Source organism: Cryptotermes secundus, unplaced genomic scaffold, assembly GCF_002891405.2.
Source record: "Cryptotermes secundus unplaced genomic scaffold, Csec_1.0 scaffold270, whole genome shotgun sequence".
Taxonomy (NCBI): domain Eukaryota; kingdom Metazoa; phylum Arthropoda; class Insecta; order Blattodea; family Kalotermitidae; genus Cryptotermes; species Cryptotermes secundus.
In genome coordinates, this window is record NW_019742962.1 from 264,269 (window position 1) to 284,564 (window position 20,296).

Below are 20,296 nucleotides of genomic sequence, written 5' to 3' on the forward strand. Positions count from 1 at the left end.
GAAGCGAGGTCTTCCCTTGCCAGTGCAGTTGCAGCCATTTCTTCGCGTTGTTGAAATAAACAAGCCTAGCAGTTTTTCGTGATCCGGGATAGCTCAGTCGGTATAACGGCGGGCTATGGGCTGGACAGTCGGGCCTCGGTTCCCGGCAAGGGTAAGAAATCTTTCTCTACTCCACAGCTTCGAGACCGGCTGTGGAGTCCACCCAGTTTTCTGTCCAGTGGGTAACGGGGATGAAGCGGCAAGAGCGTGAAGGTGACCACTCACATTCATCTAGTGCAAGATCAAGAATGGCGGAGCTATTCCTCCACTCCCCCGTATAGTGAAATACGAGTATAATTCACATATCACAAATCATGACGAAAATTTTATAAGGAAATAGCATGAAGACGTGAACGACAGTGATTGTAATCATTCAATGCAGGTGTACCAAATGAGGCCCATGTTAAGATTTGTATATTATTTCTCTTTAGCAGTTCCTCCCTGCTGCTTCCTACTCTCTGCTTGGGGTCTGTAGCAGCGTCTATACCCGGTTCCATTACGTGTTCACAATACTCCCCAAATGGAGGGGGTGTCCAAGCTTGAGCCCTCTGCAAGAAACGGCGGAACCTCAAACTAACAAGTATTCACTGACATTAAAACATAAATCCATTACACACAGCTCAGGACAATAAGAAAATAAGTGACTGACCAATTCTTCAGCAGTACAAATATGCGTTGCAGCAGCTGCAAAAACCATGACTTCGACCACCTTTGTCGGTGGACAGGTGGCCTTCACAAAGACAAATTTCAATTCCTTGACGGAAGGTCAAGGAGAAAGGAGCGACGCTAGAAGATTCGCTCGCTCTGGTAAAAAAAAAATTGCCAGTGATTTGGAGAAAGTGTCAGGGTACATTGGTAAAATTGTGTCAAGAAAAATGAAACATGTTCTAGACAAGAACTCAGGTATTTCTCGAATTCTGACAGGAGAGTCCTTCAGCACTTTCAATATTAAAGCAGAACTTACTGCAAGTGATTTGGTACACTTCAAGTACGCTCCCATTGTGTCTGCAGATGTGGAAAGGAGTTCCTTGAAGTACGCGTTAGCGTAGTAGGTTGAGGCACTATGCTATAAGCCGGAAGGTTGCGGGTTCAAGTCCCGATGAGGTCATTGGATTTATTTCAATTGACCTAATCCTCCCAGCCACACTATGGCCCTGGGGTCGACTCATTAATGAGTACCAGGAATATTCGTGGAATGCTCCTGGGGGTAAAGGGCTGCCGGCGCGTAGGGCTGACAACCTTGCCGCCATCTATAAGCCGATTGTCTAGAAAATGTGGGAACCTCAACATCTCACAACCCTATGGGCCTCCACGGCCTGGTACAGGGATAGCTTTACTTTTCACTTTACTTACAAGAATATGTTTCGGACAATAGGCGCTCTGTCACTTTCGAGAAATTCCGCATGTTGACTGTCGTCTATTGCAACTCTGAATGAGGTGGCACTTAAATACTGGAATATATACCGTTTATGTGCATTTTTAAGCGTTCCAACGCGGTAGAAAAAATCGTATTAAAACATTTGGCTTCAAATTCAGTCATATACTGCTTAATTTTCAACATAAAATGAGGACGAACTTGAAAGAGTAACGTTGAGTTCAGTGTCAATAAAGATTAAAAATACATTTTAAAACGATTAGTAGATTTTCTATAACATTATAGTATATTTTAGGTCTTTTCTTAAATTTAGATAATTTTTCTGATCTCTTCGGTCATTTTCTGGATTTTCGGTCATTTTATAGGTAATATTTCTTAATTCTTTCAGTCATTTTAAAAATATTTTAGGTCATGAAAATCCGGGCCCTGGTCATAACGTAACTTTGGCTTTGACTTGATTTTTGGTCAATCGGAATGTGAATTAGTTGCAGTCAGAAGTTGAGGGCTCTGCAATTAGTTGCCGCCATCGTGGGCACGGAAGCAGAGGTATCTCCGTTAATAGGAACCGATACCAGGCAACGACTTGTGAAGACACAGAAGACTGTATGTGTGCTGCAGTGATTTGTAGATTGTGTAGATCCGTGAAACTGTTATAGTTACTACTCACGTGTTCAATAAATCTAAATTCCAATCCAAATACGTGACAATATTTTCAGTTTAATGCTGAGAATTTTTAATATTGTACTTTCAAATATATAAATGTTTACACATGAATGTATCTGTATGAAGAGTTCGATTCTTTTGTAGGTTACTCGACGACACAGTATTAGGTACAGGTTACTTGGCCTTGAATGAGACAAGGAAATTATTCTGAAATGAGATGTGGGAGGAAGTTGTTATGTGTACCTCGAAGCACTTCATTCAAGATCGCTAGAACTTAGCCTACATTCCATTATGTTACATTATATTATATTTTTCGATCCTAATTAGGGTACATTTAATTTCAATATATTTCTGAAATTTTCGAACAGGATAGCTACTGCTCCAGTTGCTATATCATGTGTTTATTTTAAATTTCTTGACTCTGATTATGTACTTTCTTTTTTCCTTGGCACTACAGCCCCAGTGGGGCTAGGCCTACCTCCATGAACTTCTCCGTTCACTTCGGTTTTTCTAGATCTTAGACATTCGGTAGGACTCCTTGGGCGGGTGATCAGCTCGTCGCAAGGCCTCTACCTGTACACAAACACAGGAAAACGCACACCAACATCCATGCCCTGAGTAGGATTCGAACCCACGATCCCGGCTTCCGAGGGAGCGAAGACAGTGCATGCCTTAGACCGCTCGGCTACCGTGACCGGCCTGATTATGTACTTACTTGAAAGAATACAGTCATACAGGGATTACCGAACTGTGGTTGTGACAGCAATTTTACAGTGGCCGTTAAGAGTACTGCAATTGAGTGATTTTTTTTTTATTTTTTCAAAATAGGTTTCAAATAGTTTTATGTCAACGCTGACGGATCTTCTGGTTCTGTATGGACAATTTTTCTTTGTTAAACGTATACTTTTTTTTTTTTTGCCAATTAAGAAAATCCAGCTGTAGGAAGTTCATAACGACCATGAGTATGTTCTGTATTCTGAGCGGAGGCTAAAAGTAAAGCTATCCCTGTAAGAGACTGTGAAGTTCCATAGGGTTGTAAAACGTCGAGGCTCGCACATTTTCTACACAATCGGCTCACAGATGGCGGGAAGGTCATCAGTCTTACGGGCCGGCCGCCCTTTACCCCCAGGAAGATTCCCGGTACTGAGTTCTCTTAGAGCTCTTAGAGGCTGAGTCGATTTCAGGGCCATAGTGCGGCTGGAAAGATTAGGTAAACTGAAAAAAATCCACCTCATCGCGTCTTGAACTCACGACCATCTGGCTTGAAGTATAGTGCCTCAACCAACTACGCTACCGCGTTCCGACTGCAACCATCATTTCACGTTTGCAAAGTGCTTTTCCATATCCACCTACGTGGTCTCGGGCGATCAGCCGTGTAGACGTGAGTTAGTGTCCAGCGTTTTTAATATCCATAACTTTAATGAAGAGAAATGAAGGCTATCACTTTATGTCCCCGAAAAAAGAAATTCTTCCTTTATCACAGACTATGTGGCTGTTCTTAGGTTACTATTTGCCATTAATTGTAAGCCTACCCCTTTTCAAGGTTATACATTTCGTCTACCTTCCCCATTCTTTAATGCCTTAAAAAAAGTTCGATTTTCGTTATGCTTCTGTTCGCTAGTACACGGATGACGTAAGAGTTGCATTAGGACGCATGCTCAGAAGCGTTCATTATTGACCCGACTACGGGCGTGCGATATAGTCGGACGTAACTTGGGCCTTGTCTTGGCCAGTTAAATTTCTTGTCAAACTAAACGAATCGCTAAGTTGAAAATAATACCCTATTAAACGTCTGAAGTTTCCTCTTCTCGGAAGTCTAGTGTAGCTGCCAGACATCCACAATGGTGAGCACGGCAACAGATGATGGACCTGAGATCAAGGCTATCGAAACAGGTAGGTCAGCATAATGCACTGCTAAGAAGACGCAGTGAGAAAGAAATGATTGTTTCTGACAGCTAGTTATAGGCTTGGGCATGTCCTACTGTAACGGAGGTAGTTGAGAGGTACATTGAGAGGCCTCCCAACCAGTTGTGGTTTAAATGGACGGTGTTGAATTTCATGAACGATAATCGTATTTTGAAAATGTTTTTACGGAACTTCAGAATACTTCGAAGGGGTAAATAATGCATTGAAATACCACTTTCTAAACTAAATTCAACCTATGAAAGGTAATGGAAAGAAATAACTGTCATTGGGAACTGACAATAGAGCAAACTTGAAGCTAAGTTTAAGCTAACCCTTGTGTCGGCTACACAGATGTTCCTCAGGCTTTTGAATTCAGGGCAAGGCGTGGTTATTTTATGTGATTCTGTTATAAATTAATTGTCGTAGGTCTGATGTAGTATTTTTTTAAATTAGGTTCTTAGGCATTACCGGATTGATACTGCAAGTACGTTTGTCTTTAAAATTTCACATTGCAGTGTGTGAACGTAGAACGTAAACCATTCCCACATTGAAAGATGAGAACCAAACACTGATTACAATCTTCCGTGAAGCCTGATAAGTGTCTCCTTCTTTAGGGTCGAACAGTAAGCTAAGCAAGAAACCACCATGAAGCAGGCAGCAAGATCTATCTACTGGTTTCCTTGGCTTGCCCCTCGACCTTGAGGATGAAGGCGACATGTTCCTCCTAAACGTCGGTTAACTTTCACCGGAATCCATGAATTTGTATCCCAGAAGATAGAACCTTTCATAACCACCGATGTGAGAACCTCAAATCCAACTGCTTATTTACTAAGGTTTAGAAATAAACCAGATGTATCAGAATAAATTTAATTTCAGAATTGCATGATAATCAAGAATGAATAGTTGAATCCATTTATCGACTTATGGTAGGTGGAAGGGCCGCGCCTTAGCTCAAGCAGTTAGTCGCTGGCTTCCCATAGCGGTGGCCCGCGTTCGATCCCGGGTCTGGTCAAGTGGGATTTGTGGTGGACAAAGTGGCGCTGGGGCAGGTTTTCTCCGAGTACTTCGGTTTCCCCTGCCAATCTTCATTCCACCAATTGCTCCACAATCACCATCACCTATCATCTGAGGCTGGGGCAATAGGCCAGAAGTGGCCGCAGTACAAGGGAGTTAGTCCCACCCCACCGACAGTAAATAAATATATGGTAGGTGGAAATTATTGTCTTCATTAATCGAAAATAAAAAGAATTTGGTGTTTTAATACGTAGATCCATCGTAACGCAAGGAAAGGCCGCGCCATAGCTCAAGCGGTTAATCTCCGGATTCTCACAACGGCGGCCAGGGTTCGAGCCCATGTCAGGACATGTGAGATTTGTGGTAGACAAAGTGTCACTGGGGCAGGTTTTCTCCAAGTAATTCGGTTTCCCCTGACAATTCTCATTCCACCAATTGCTCCACATTCATCATCAACTATCATCCGGGGCTGGTACAATAGGCCAATTAATGGCAGACGTATCAAGTGGACTCAGTCTCACCCCACTCATAGAACGTAAAGAAGTGTGAATTCACATGTGTGCTAACATATCCCAGAACACGTTACCCATTAAACCATTAAGTTATTAACTATCCTTGATGTGGAATTAAAACTACTAATCTAAGTGTACTGTCATCTAAAATCAACTGAAAATACCGAAATAAATATTTAGTCCGAATCAGTGAACCGATTATGGAATACCGTATTTTAAAGATACAAATTACATAAGAGCGTGACCTAAATTAAAATGTCGTAGAGCAGTATCAAGGTAATTAAGGCAATGAATGCTGCACTACCTGAAATATAATGCCATTTTTATTTACAAAACTCGACAGACCAATAGTTTAGCAAGCAAAGAAACGTGACAAAATGCTTTATCCGGATAAATGAATAACACCACTCCTTTTCACTATGTGCACACTGCAGTTACAGAAGTGTTAAACCTAAATCGATTTTTGAAATTCTTTAAAATAATCGGTTACAACGTAAGCAATATATTCTTTTAATTTTCTTAAGTGATACAAGTGTGGTGAAATTCAGAGTTTGTGCTGAGAAGCTGGGTGGATCCATTTTCAAACTTACCTTACAGGAAAAGAGCGTGGGTGGCAAATTGGTTGGAATATTGGTGTTCAACGTTCGTACTGCTGTTTTCAAATTCGGTTTTATTCTGTCATGGAACAAGTTAAGTAGTCAGATATTCAGACCGCGTAAAGTTACCAATATATGCACATTATTTTAAGTATTATAAATATTGAGAAAACTTATATTTTTATTACAATGTGCACTTTCTCTTAAACCACTTTTCATGTTTATACGAATATAAATGAACAAAGTGGCACATTATAGAACCAATATTTAAAACACATTTTTGACTCTGAATAGCAGCCACAGTAATATCGTATATTATATTCCATAGGACGCTGTTGCTTTACTGATTTTCAAGTTAGCCAAGAGCTGTATCACTGTAAAGACACAAGCTCTTGACACTTTACTGAGTTCAAAAACAACCGAAAGCTGTATCACTGTAAAGGCACAAGCTCTTGACACTTTACTGAGTTTCAAGTCTATCAAGAGCTGTATCACTGTAAAGGCACAAGCTCTTGACACTTTACTGAGTTTCAAGTCTATCAAGAGCTGTATCACTGTAAAGGCACAAGCTCTTGACACTTCACTGAGTTTCAAGTCTATCAAGAGCTGTATCACTGTAAAGGCACAAGCTCTTGACACTTTACTGAGTTTCAAGTCTATCAAGAGCTGTATCACTGTAAAGGCACAAGCTCTTAGCACTTTACTGAGTTTCAAAACAACCTAAAGCTGTATCACTAAAGCCACCAGCTCTTGACACTTTCCTGAGTTTCAAAACAACCGAAAGCTGTATCACTGTAAAGGCTTAAGCTCTTGACAGAGTCATATGTTGAATATGAGCCTGTGAGCAATCAGATTTGTAGGCAGGACATTCTAGAAGCGTTCCCACTTAGATTCTGTTCATTAGATTCATGAAGATGAAAGTAATGCCAGTGGTGCCTTAGGTTGTGCACTGAGACCCAAATGATGTAGGCATACTGTTTGATATACGTGTTTGTGATACTCCGACACACACGTAACACCTTGAAGTTAAGGTGCTTTCAGGAAAGATTTTAAACAGTTTTCCTTAACCCATGAAATGTAATCATATAAATCATGCACTTAGGCTGTCAAAAGGGAGAGGCTTTCCATAATAAACACCAGCATAATAATTGCAACTGTATGCGACAGCAGTAACAATAGTAGCAGTAATTATTGGTGGGAAAGGTAAGGGTACAACTTTCCCTGTGCTTAATTAAGAACCATGACATGAAGATGTATGGGGGTGTCAAGGCATACCTCCAACATTCTTGACCTTGGCACTAGATGGAAGTGAATGGTCTGCTTTACCTCTGGCGAAACATCAGATGTTGCTTCTGTTGGGAACAGAACCCCAGTCGTCCAGCCCTTAGCCAGTTCCTATCCTGGCTGTAGCAGTAATAGCAGTAGGAGTGGGGTGGTGACAACAGCATGTATCAGCACACACAATCTTAATTTGGCAACCACAGGCAAGAGCCTAGTAACTGACACTATATGTAGGCACAATACTGAACATGCAGTAGCCATAATTATTTACTAGTTGCATACAGTGAAGCAACTGTCATTCAGCTATCTGGGAGTTTACTCAAATTTTGAGCCCCTCCTTTTACAGCTGCATTAGGTCTAGGCGTGGGGTTAACTCAGAGGTTGACAACAGTTTCTTGTTTGTATTTTAATTTAGTTTGATAGATTTCTCTCCCACATACTAATATTAAGTTTTTAGTTCTTCCGCCCCAATAAGTTTTAGTTAGCTGCTATGATGATGATGATGATGATAGTTCAGAACTTATGGCATCCCCCTCGCCTGTGCTGAGATGATTTTGAGGGCTAGTAAGCAGATACGTCTGTCAATCGATTGGTTTAAATTGCTGCTGGTCCTCGCCAGCACAGAAATTTTTGGTTGGGGTTCATATTAAGACATATGCGCATGTTTTTCTTGGCATTAATTTTACGTGCTTCCCTTTCAAGCAGAGGAAGGGTTTGCCTACTGCTGGTCACTCCTTTTCTACTTGGGCTGACTCGAGGGGGCATTCCTTCATTAACTGGCCCTCTCCTCCACCTGTTAAACAAAAATTTACATTAATCATTTATATGTACGCAAATAGGTCGTAAGCATAATTTTTCTCTATGATGCATGACTGTCTTTGAGAAACAATATAGACTGGATCTGAGGAAACTCAGGAATGTATACTTCACATAAAGCAAATGTAAAACTATCCCTGTAACAGGTTGTAGAGGCTCATAGGATTGTGAGACGTCGAGGCTCCCACATTTTCCAGACAATCGGCTCACAGATGGCTGTGAGATAAAAGCTATCCCTGTAAGAGGTTGTGGAGGCCCATAAGGTTGTGAGGCGTCCAGCCTCCCACATTTTCTTGACAGTTGGCTCACATATGGCAGTCAGCATTACAGTTCATGGCACATGACATGTATTTCTAAGTGGGATTAGTGTGTTAGTGTTGTTACCAACATTACAGTTCATGGCACACAACATGTATTTTTAAGTGGGATTTGTGTGTTAGTCTCGATACCAGCATTACAGTGCATGGCACATGCCATGTACTTCTATGTGGGATTTCTGCGTTTTTTCTATTGTTGGTGGTGTGGGACTAAGTCCTTTGTACTACAGCCACTTCTGGCCTATTGTACCAGCCCCAGATGATAGGTGAGGGTGATTATGGAGCAATTGGTGGAATTGGCAGGGGAAACCGAAGTACTCGGAGAAAATCTGCTCCAGCCCCACTTTGTCCACCACAAATCCCACTTGACCAGACGCGGGATCGAACCCGGACCACCGCGGTGGGGAGCCAGCGACTAACCGCTTGAGCTATGGCGTGGCCTGATTTCTTTGTTAGTCTTGTTACCAGCATTACAGTTCATGACACACAGTCAAATTAATTGTACATTAAAAACATTATTTTTGCCGGTAGTTCTGTAGGGGGTTTGTTACTTGATCCCTTGTATTAATGGGATAACTTGTCCTTGCAGTCCATAGAATTAGCATTGGGGTTCTTTTGAATCAACATGCTTGACCAAGAATGGTTCGGGAAGGTATCTTAGCCCATTTTCGGGTTTATATTTCAGACGGCTTTCCTCAGAGCACGAGCAATGTGCATCAGCCTTCCGTGTAGACAAAGGCACTGTTGTGCCCCATACAAGCCTGCGCACTCTGCCCACAAATTTAGCTTGGGTGTTGATACTCTTGTTTGAGCAACACGCAGTAAAAGCGGCCAAATTAGGGACTGATTATAATCAGGAAAAAAATAATTATTTTTTTCCTTGGCACTACAGCCCCAGTGGGCCTAGGCCTGCCTCCATGAACTCCGTTCACTTCGGTTTTCCTAGATCTTACACATGCGGTAGGACTCCTTGGACGAGTGATCAGCTCGTCGCAAGGCCTCTACCTGTAGACAAACACAGAAGAACGCACACAAACATCCATGCCCTGAGTGGGATTCGAACCCACGATCCCGGCTTCCGAGCGAGCGAAGACAGTGCATGCCTTAGATCGCTCGGCTACCGTGACCGTCTAGGGACTGATTTTACTAAACGTAAATATCAAATTACAAGAATTAGGATATGAGTTAGGCTGAACGTTGCTGCTAACGCGATATTTTGTCTTCTCCCCCTCGGCTCCAAATATGAAAATTCACCTGCAGTGAGGATTAACCTGTACCACGCTTATCCTGATTATGTTCCTGAATATTGTGTGAGGAACAAATAATACGGGTAAACTTCCTTCTGTTGCTTAATTAAGCGTCATTCCATGACTATGTGTGGGTCAACCCCATGAATTCTTAGCTTCAGCACTAGGAGAAGGTCAATGGCCAGTTTCCCGCCCCGTCCGCTTTATTCCCGTGAAGGAACTTCCAGCACTCGCCGGATATAAGGCTGAGAGGTCCCCAGATCCGGTCTGAAATCTCTGAAGGAAAGAAAATTCTCTTGCCCTCACTGGGAATTAAACCCAGAACTGGCAAGGAACCGTTCTGTTAATCGTGATCAAGAATTTTGTCTTTAAATGTAGAATGCTCTAAAATCGTATGATGTAGTTGATTGTGATCATAGACAGTTATATCCTTGCCTGGGGAAGGTACAGCTGACATCATGAAAGCAGGTACGGCTAGCTTGCCCAAAAATTTCGAATCCCCGANCGCCATGTCCTCACACGAGTTGCACAGAGCATTGTTGTTGACGGTGCCAACTTTGTCACTTGAACAATAAACGCCGGCATTAGAAACAGTATGCAGTATCTCTTTTATTATCAACAATGTTGGAATTTTACAGTGAAATATATATATCTCGGAAATATTTCGGAATGGACACGTGTACATGTAAAAATTTGCTTAGACTGACGAATACTATGAACACTCAGAATATTGACCTTTTCTCCTGGGACGTTCTGTACAAACCAAGCACACCGTAAACCATCAGCGGGAGTTAAGGCAAGGGAGTCTTAACTGTCGCAGATGGTTTACGGTGTGCTTGGTTTGTATACCCTGTAATATGACGGTGCCGGTGCCCGGAGATAGGGACTGGCTCTGTCGATTGAGCCCAATTGAATAGGATTTTATCTGAGAACGCAGTCAGAGTCCGGTCTCCGAAACGTCGTTTTTAAACAAGAAATAAGATGACTGATAATGTTCAAGAAGTCCATAATTATATTAATACACCATCGTCTCAAAATTTTAGATCATGGTTTTGTCTAGATCGACGTAGAGTTTTTCTTTGTATTCTCTAGAAGACCCCACTGCTTTACGTCCATTTGTAGCCTATTTTCTCACTCAAGGGAAAATACTAGGTCCTCAGGACTGGCATGTAAGTGACAGCGCCCAGTTAGTGATGGTAGTTGCGAATGTGCTGCATAAGCACTTGCAGATATCCGTCCAGGTGCAGTCCGCCAGTACTTGGGCTGAGCCGACGTAGAAGAATTTCCTAACGTAAAAATACAGCGCCTTACGAAGTTCAGGCTTGGAATGGCCTCGGCAATGAGACGATAATATTAAAATTTGTTTTTGATTTGTTTCATTCTGGTGCGTCACACTAACAATATCATAAGAGGTTAAACAGTTCCGTCCAGCGTGACTAGTAAAGATTTTCCTTATTTCAATCCTACATCCCTTACATGTTTTGGTCTTTACAGACCATCCTCAGAGGGACATCAATACAATCGGAAGCCACTATTACAATACGTGTTTGAATGCTAAATGTTAAATTTATCTTAGTGCGAAAATTTGGAAGAGTGTGCACTGGATTCATCTGGGTCAGGATAGGAACCAGCGGGGGACTCTTGTGAACACGACAATGACTTCCATGCTCCCAAAAAGACATGGAATTCCTCGATCAGCTAAGTGCGTATCAGTTTTTCAAGAAGCACTCTGCTTCATGGAGTTAGCAGGTGAAGATGACAAATCAGATGCTTTTGGCGTAACCTTGTGGTCGCTCTCAACTGTTAAATGAATTGAACCGTTGTAGCAAAATTCGGTATAAACAGTGCGCCACTGAAGGGCGCAACCATCCCGCATATCCTAGTCCTCTGCAATCAGTAACGACGTGACAGACATGAGAACTTGTGACGTGTAAGTTCTGCCAGCGCCACTTAATGAGGGGACCCAGCCTGATGCATAGTGTAAGAGCTTCCAGAAATATGTAACTTTTATTAAAGGTAAAGATATCCCTGTAACATAGCAGACGTCGAGTCTCTCACATTTTCTCTAGAAAATCAGCTCACAGATGGCGGTAAGGTTGTCAGCCTTACACGCCGGCCGCCCATTCCTTGTACTCATTTCTATTATAGGCTGAGTCGATCCCAGGGCCATAGTGCGGCTGAAAGGATTAGGAAAATCGAAAAGAACCACCTCATCGGGACTCGAACCCGCTACTTTAGGGCATGTAACTTTTTATTAAGAAAATTAGTATTTTATAGGATGTGACGCAACAATAACTGTGTACAAAAGATACAGCTTTCGAGCATTGGACGCCGTGTAGAAGTCCATCGGTGTGAGAATGTTACAAATTGCATGACCATCTTGCGGAATTTTTTAATTAGCTCTCAGTTCGACGGTGATAGCCAGTGGAGATCTAGAGATATGAATTATTGTGTGAGGATATACAGACACGCATTCAGACTCTGTATTAAGTCAGCATTATTAATCAGCATTCACAAATACAACAACTCTGTCGCCCTTCGAGAATAGAAGAACAGTCATAATCTGTAACCAGATAATTAGACAAACAAAACAAACTCCCTCACCTCTAGTCCGCTAGCGAACTATATCGACCGAGCGACCGCAGCTTGTCGGTGAAGTTAGTTCCAACTTTTGTGGATAGAGGGTGTACCGTGGTCAGCGCAACGAATCCCCACGGCCGTTAATTTAGGTTTTCTAGACCGGATCCGCTATTTCCTTGAAATAGCTCCTCAATTACCCTCATGAGGCTGAGTGGACCCCTTTCCAGACCAACTACTTCTCAGAAAGGGATACTGGGTTTTCGGACACTGTCCATCGTCCGGATTCTAAATAACTAAGAAAAAACACAATCATATAAATTTCTTCAGGAGATGCAAATCTCAGGAAATCATCCCCAAAGCCTTCTCTGTAGGTCCAGTGATTGAGGCCAGCTCTTTCTAAGGGACCCAACAGAGTAAGTGTCTTCCCTCACCTGAGGACGGAAACAGATCCAGTTTCCGAAACGTCGTGTTTTTCTTAGTTATCTTAAAAACCAGGACGATGGACAAAGTCCGAAAACCCAGTATCTCTGTGTGTTATACACCATCGTCAGAACCCTATAGTATCTACTTCTCAGAGAATCTGGTAGCGTCGGGAAGCGAAGCTGGGACCTCTGGATGTGTAAGCAGAAACTGTGACCGCTAGACCACAGAGGAGGTCAATTAGATAACTGTAGATTAGCAAAAAATGTGATGATGATGATGATTGATGGTATCATGCAAGATATTTACAAATTAAAGCTAAATTGGGCACTGGATTTGGTTTCCGTCCTGTGACTTCCTGCTTGCGATCTCATCACGCCCATCCATTGCTGAACCTGCATGTAAGCTAACGTTGTTGCTGGTAAGCACCACTTCATGAATATCTGTGGGGGAATTGGAGGCATAGCTCCAGCATTCGTGACCTGTTGCACTAGATGAAGGTAACTGGTCAGCTTCACGCCTCGGTCACTTCACCACCGGTGAAAGTTATGAGAACACGAAAATTTCTAGATCCGTGATCGATACCAGAGAGTGTTCATGATGAAAGTCTGTAGAAATGTCGTGTGGATTATAGACCTCGTGTATATTTCATTTCACACTCGATTTCAACTATGAATATTTCGAGTAGATTTTATCATACATTGTCCGCTTATTCGGGTCCTGCGCAGGCCTTACATTTCAGAAATACATTTTGTGGAGCTGTGTGGCTATGAGGCCACAAGGGGAAAGACGATTCGTCCACATTCTGTTCTCGTAGCGCGGTAAGAGTTTCGCCCCATTTATAGATCTGTCACATCTCAAGGGAAGTGCTGGCTGCGTCATCTGCCCCTGCTAGTCGCAATTCTGGGAAATGGCGTATAATCCAACACCGAAGGCGAACTTTGTACTAACAACATTGCAGTTTCGTTGGTGCGTTGCTGAAACGCATGTAGGAGTGGTGGAATTGTAGAGACAACGACCAGATGATTTTAGAATTCAGATGTAGTAGCCACGCAATTTCATATGTTTCATTTTTACTTAATATGCCTAAAGATTGTCGTGCTTCGCACCAAAGCAAAGGATGAACTACCAGGCTTATTCATGTTTTGACACTGATCAGCTTGTCTTCTTCGACGTCCTTCTTTGCCTCTCAGCGTTATTGGTTGTTGCTTACATGTCCTGAAATGGGGTTCATACTCTTTCCATTGCGTTCTCGACAAGATGGTATTTGAACCCATTATGGAGGAAAAAAAGGGAACCTCCAGAAAATGCATAATAGGGAGCTTCATAATGTATTGTGACATGTGGACCCATTGCTACTTCACGACCGAAATACGAGCACGCAACAGTAGAAGAGGTATTGCAAGAATTGTTCTCTACGTGATCCGCACCATGCCCGTTGCTAGGCGACAGGTCGCTAAACACGTTCACGCAGATACGTACGTTGGAACAATATGACGTTGGTTTCTAGGCAGCAGAGCGGTAAACACGCCTAAGAATTGTTGAGAGACGATGTTTTCCATGGGGTCCGTGCAGAGTGGATATAAGACAGTTGAGTTCAGAAGTTGTAGGGGTGAGACCCCGTGTGAAGGCGGGGTCGAATACCTCCACCGTGACCCTGCGAGTCGTAGGAGGCGACGAAAGGGGAAGTCTCAAATCTGAGACAGTAAAATATGGTCTCGAGTCCCAAGGGACTCAGACCAGAGTAAGACTGCACTGGCAAGGACCAGCAGCACATACAAAAGGCAGACCTGTCCTCTCGTCAGAGAAGGCGCCCCAGAGAAACAAGACCGTAACTGTCACACGGTAATAATTAATATCTGGTCATGAGCCCCAAATGGGGCTCGACACCAAGACTTACTGACTGACTGATTGACCGTCAGTCGCAATGTGACTTTGACTTTGACTTGAGTTGTAGGGCTAAAAGACGAAAGATTTGAATCTTTGAGTAGTAGGAGGCTACGAAAAGGAAAGTCATAACAGACAGTAAAATATGGTCTCGAGCTCTAAGGGACTCGGACCCGAGAAAGACCGCACTGACATGGGGCCAGCAGCATGTACAAAAGACAGACCGTCGTCTCGTCAGAGAGGGCGCCCACAAAAAAACAAGACCGAAACTGTCAAACAGTAATAAAGCAGTAATAAATCTGGTCGCAAGCCCCAGATGTGTGCTTTATGCCAACACAGACTGGCCGACTGACCTTCGGTCGTAAAATGAGACCCAGCTGTAAGAGTACATAATTCAGGCAGAGGATATGTGAAAGTACAGAATGAGAAGTGAAGGAGTACAAAGGAGTACAACGGAGCTAGCCTGCGAAAAGAGGACTTTATGTGTTTTGTAGTTACATTGAGATTGTTATCAATCCATCGCCAGGATACGACTAGTGAAGACTTAGCGTGTCCTAGTGACTTGTAAAGTGGGTAGAGTAGCGATAACGCTCTAATTGATTGTAATTAAGAGAGACTGTAGAAGTTTTAATACATCCAATCCAAAAACCCGTTATTATTAGTCACATAGACCCCGATAACTGACAGTATTATTCTGATCACATAGAATATTCCTGATATATGTGTAGAGACCCACATTTAATTTTAAGTCTCAAGAGAAGAGACCAATTGGGAGACTTGGGCAAGATCGGACAATGATGCTAAATGGATCATAGAGAAACAGAACATAAGTTTGCGGACTCTCATCCAACACAAGGACCAGTGGTAGCTTCCTATGAACACAAATCCGACTAAATTGATGTCTCTGTCTTCAGTGAAGCAGAGAAACTGAAATCTCACGCGATAGTGGACACTCGAGTTGCGTAAGTGCTAGGAATTTCTTGATTACCGAAACTACTATCGGATTCTCAAGAAGGGTCCTCATCATTCTCATTAGCTCAGAAAACCGTTATTAATATTCACAGAAACTAGACGACTGGCTGATAAATGTTCAGGGCTGGATTTATTGGGGAGCGACCGAGGGCGTCCCCCCCCGGGGCCTCCACAAAAAGGGAATAAATTCCACAGATTTTACTGAGACATTTGCTTCTTTAAGATGACGAAAATTTACTTTGTGCTTTTATTTGTTATAGAAAATAAAAAAGAAAGGACATATTGTCATAACCTAAACTTGTTGTTGCTGACAGGGGCCTTCAGTGAGTGGATCAGCCTGGCTCCAGTTCACAATTCATCCACGAGATTTAAAGTTTCCGTAACTTTTACTGTGAATATTATTCTTTTTTCTGGGAAGTGACGCTGGATGGCTTGGTAGATGTTTCCTACGTACTAGTTTTCTGCTCTGAAGATGGAGGCTTGATACTTCTCCGAAACGTTGGCGAAGATCTGTCAGGCTACACGGCGCCATATTCTTTATAACTGCATCACAGATAATTTTATTCAGGCATGGAGTAACATTTTGAAATTATTATTTCAGAGTTGCTGTTAAAAATAAATTGCTAAAGTTCAGACAGAACGTGCTCACAGTTGTTGAGGACATTATAACATTTTAAATTACTTCTCTCCTGAAATTTCTCGTCACGATCCGTTTTAATTACACCAATTTATGTGAATAATTAAAAGCTGATGCCATGTTGACACAAGCGACATCTGCAAGACGGTTCGATATCCACGTCCAACCGTCTCATAGTCAGACTGTCTTCAAACACAATCTCTATTTCTCCTCTGCAGCGCTGTATGCTTTGCTGCTAGCCGGTCACAGTTGGCGCGCGGTGTAGGCATGAACCGTCTTCGCCCCGCTCAAACACTGGGATCGTGGGTTCGAAACCTTCTCGATGCATGGATGTCTGTGTGTGTTTGTGTTGTTCTGTGTGTAGGTAGCGGCCTTGCGACGGGCTGATCTCCCGTCCAAGGAGTCTAACCGACTCTGTATAGGATTAAGAAACTGAAAAAGCGGCCAAGGCCAAAGAAAGGGCTGTGGAGCCATAATAATAATAATAATAATAATAATAATAATAATAATAATTATTCAGTTATTTATTATTTATGTGCCGAGTCAACAGCCGCAAAGCCAATTGCAGACACAGCACAGTGTAGATACAAATAATTACATTATGGACAAATACAATATAAAGTCAAAACAAATTACAGGCAAGCACTGGCGAAATCACAGTAATGCAGAAAAGTAAACAAATAAATGATAATAATAGCAATAATAAGAATTTTATTAACATAAATCTAATAATAGTAATAAAATAGTGCTTTGCTGCTCACTTGTCCTGGCGATACATACCAACGAACTAAAAGCAAAAACTGTATTTCCGTTTTATAATTTTACTTTCATTTAATCAAGTTTATTTAAACATGAGCAGTTGGACCTTAGGATTGTTAGATTATCGTGTACTGCTTTACGGCACCGTGTACTCTCATAGCCATGTCATAACCGTGTTGTAAATTTACATCACGGAGTAAACCACAAATATAATTTAAAAGTATCCTTTCACCGCTTATGTGGCATATATTCCTTCTTCGCAGCAATTGCAGGCACTTGCTTTGAACTGAATATATTTATTTAGATTTTCATTATGTGTAGAATAACCATAATTCATTTGATCTGTGGTAACGAGCAGATATGTTCCAACTATAAGGCGCAGTCAAATGGAAACGAGTCACCACTCATAACACACGGCGCGCAAGTTGGGAACACTAGAATTAGCTTACGGTACGAACATCTGGTGGGGACTCGGGAAAGCACAGTGACAATGTGCCCTTGCACACAAATAGTTTGTTTATTGTGCTGGAAGTAAGGTTAGCGCTACGTGTGGTTGTCCAACATCAGTAATGGAGGCGGGTAAAGAAGAACAGCGAAGTGTAGTGGGTTTTTTGACTGCTGAAGGAGTAGGAGGATGAGAAAGTCATCGTCGCATGTCTCTTGTTTACGGCGAACACAGCATGTCACGTTCCCGTGTGCTGGCGTGGCATAAGAGATTCCGAGAGGGACGTGTGTCACTGCAAGATGATGGTCGCCCAGGACAGGCTCATGGTGTCATCACTCCTGATGTTATTGCTGCGTTGGATGATCATATCGGGGCAAACCGACGGATCACTGTGGAAGAAATTAGTCTTTTGATGGAATAAGTCACGGTTCCATATACGCTATTGTGACAAAACACCTGCTGTACCGCAAAATCTGCGCACTGTTGGTTCCACCTCAACTCACGGAGGAACAGAAGACTCAGAGAATTGCTGCATCACTGGGTCACCTGCAACGATATCATGAGGAAGAATATGCTTTTCTGTCCCGTATTGCCACTGGGGACGAAACTTGGTGCCACTATTTTGAACCCGAGAGCAAACGGCAGAGCCAACAGTGGAAACAAGTGAATTCTCGACCACCGAAGAAATCCAAAGCCGTACACACAAGTTCCGGTAAAGTGATGATGACGTTCTTCTTCGACTGCAAGGACCCTCTGCTTGTCGAATTTCTTGATCGTGGGGCCACAATCAGTGCACAGCACTATGAAGACTTTGCAGAAACTGAGATGTGCCATAAAGTCAGAACGCCCTGGAATGCTATCGAACGGCATTATCTTTCTTCATGATAATGCGCGCCCCCACACTGCCAACTCTGTGAGGAATACGCTACAGAGATTTGGTTGGGAAGTGCTTCAACATCCCCCCTACAGCCCAGATCTCTCCCCATGTGGTTTTCACATTTTTGGAGACCTGAAGAGAAACATTCGTGCACATCGGTTTGCATCGGACGAAGATGTGTGTGGCTGGGTAAAGATGTGGTTCCCTAGACAGCCCACAAGCTTCTTGAAGGATGGGATTGACCGTCTTATCTCCAGTGGGATAAATGTATTAACAGTTTTGTGAGATTACTTTTGAGATAAGAAATGTTCTTTAATATGTTTTGGCTTCTGACCCAGTTTCATTTGACTACCCTCATATTTCCCTTCTTGTTTATAATAACCGAATTTTGAGCGAACAGGTTAGTCTGTAGGTGCCGGCTGGACTTGTATTCTGTAGATCTTTCAGAGTCTTGACCGCGACACAGGTAACGGAGACTCATGATTTTGTTTGCTTTTCCTCAGTCCCTCAAGGAAAGTTCAGGGAGAGTGCCTCGATTACGCTTCCAAATCATTTCAAATTGATTAGTTATCAGTCATTCCACCATACGGCGCTACGCAGTCTCGAATCGGAGAGAGTTCTTAAGTAATTGAAGACATTTTTACAGTTCAAATGAACTGATGAGTTTAAGCTATCCAAATATCTGTCCTGTTGAGACAGTTACTTCCAGTCCAGAATCTTTCGTCTTTTCGTCTGCTGTCCAAAAACATAAAAATTAGAATATAAAAAACTATAATTTTGTCTGTGGTTCTGTATGGGTGTGAAACTTGGTAGGAACACAGGCTGAGCGTATTTGAGAACAGGATGTTCAGGAGAGTATTTGGACCGAAGAGGGATGAAGTGACAGGAGGTTTAAGAAAAGTACATAAAGAGAAGTTTCATAACTTGTACTCTTCTTCAAGTCTAATTAGAATGATCAAGTCAAGGAGGATGAGTTGGGCACGGAATGTAGCACGAATGAGAGAGAAGAGGAATGCATATAGGATATTGGTGGGAAAGCTAGAAGGAAAGAGACCACTGGGACGACCAAGGCGTAGGTGGGTGGATAATATTAAAATGGATCTTAGAGAGATAGGATGTAATGGTATGGATTGGATTGACCTGGCACAGGATAGGGACCAGTGGTGGGATCTTGTGAACACGGTAATGAACGGGTTGCATAAAATGCTGGGAAATTCTTGAGTAGCTGCAGAATTGGCTTCTCCTCAAGAAGGGCTCAGCTTCATGAGTGAGTAAGTATTGTAACGTGTTTCGTTTACTGAAAACGCCGTAGAGATGGTTAATTGGTTTATTTAACAATCTACAAGTAACGGCTACAACTAATTATAACACAGTTGCGGGGTTTCACACTTTATAACCCTATTCGCAATAATCTGTTTACACTGTTGCGGGGTTTCACGATTTATAACCCTATGCGCAAATCAGCTCACTCTGTCTTCAGTAGTCTACACGTTTACGGTAGGGGAGCTATGTATCACCGTATCACACACTCCCAATTACACAATCGCACACACGTCCGGATCTTCTTTCCGCGACGGCTGCTATACTCCAACTGTAGTCGGCTGACTGGAGAACTGTTGATAACACACTCGCTCGTAGGCTTGCTCGGAACTATCTTCGGCGATGGCCACATTACAACTGACTCGGCGACTGTTACTTTTCAACTGACTCGCAGCCGCTGTGCAGCTCACTTATATAGCCGCAGTGCTTTCATGTTTCGTAATGAGTGCCACGTCATCCTGTTACGTCACCGCTGTTGACTCGCGTTGCATAGCTACCAGGTTGCGGGGGCTCGGCTAACATCGGCTCCGCTCGACTCACTTCGGCTCCGCTCGTGACGTCACCGCGGGGAGAGTGGCGGGGTGATGACTCGCCTATTACGCGAGCGCTACGTTACCGCCACGTGCCGCTGGGG

At 42.7% G+C, this 20,296-nt stretch overlaps 1 protein-coding gene across 1 annotated transcript in view; it reads left to right on the forward strand.

The window, feature by feature from the left end:
• Positions 1 to 3,756: 3,756 nt before the first annotated feature.
• LOC111873416 (synaptotagmin-4) overlaps positions 3,757 to 20,296 on the forward strand; it is a 229,807-nt gene continuing 213,267 nt past the window's right edge. Inside the window, exon 1 of the mRNA XM_023868118.2 lies at positions 3,757 to 3,970. Within this exon, the coding sequence (XP_023723886.1) occupies positions 3,919 to 3,970 (52 nt within the window). The 5' untranslated portion in view covers positions 3,757 to 3,918. The remainder of the gene's footprint in view (positions 3,971 to 20,296) is intronic.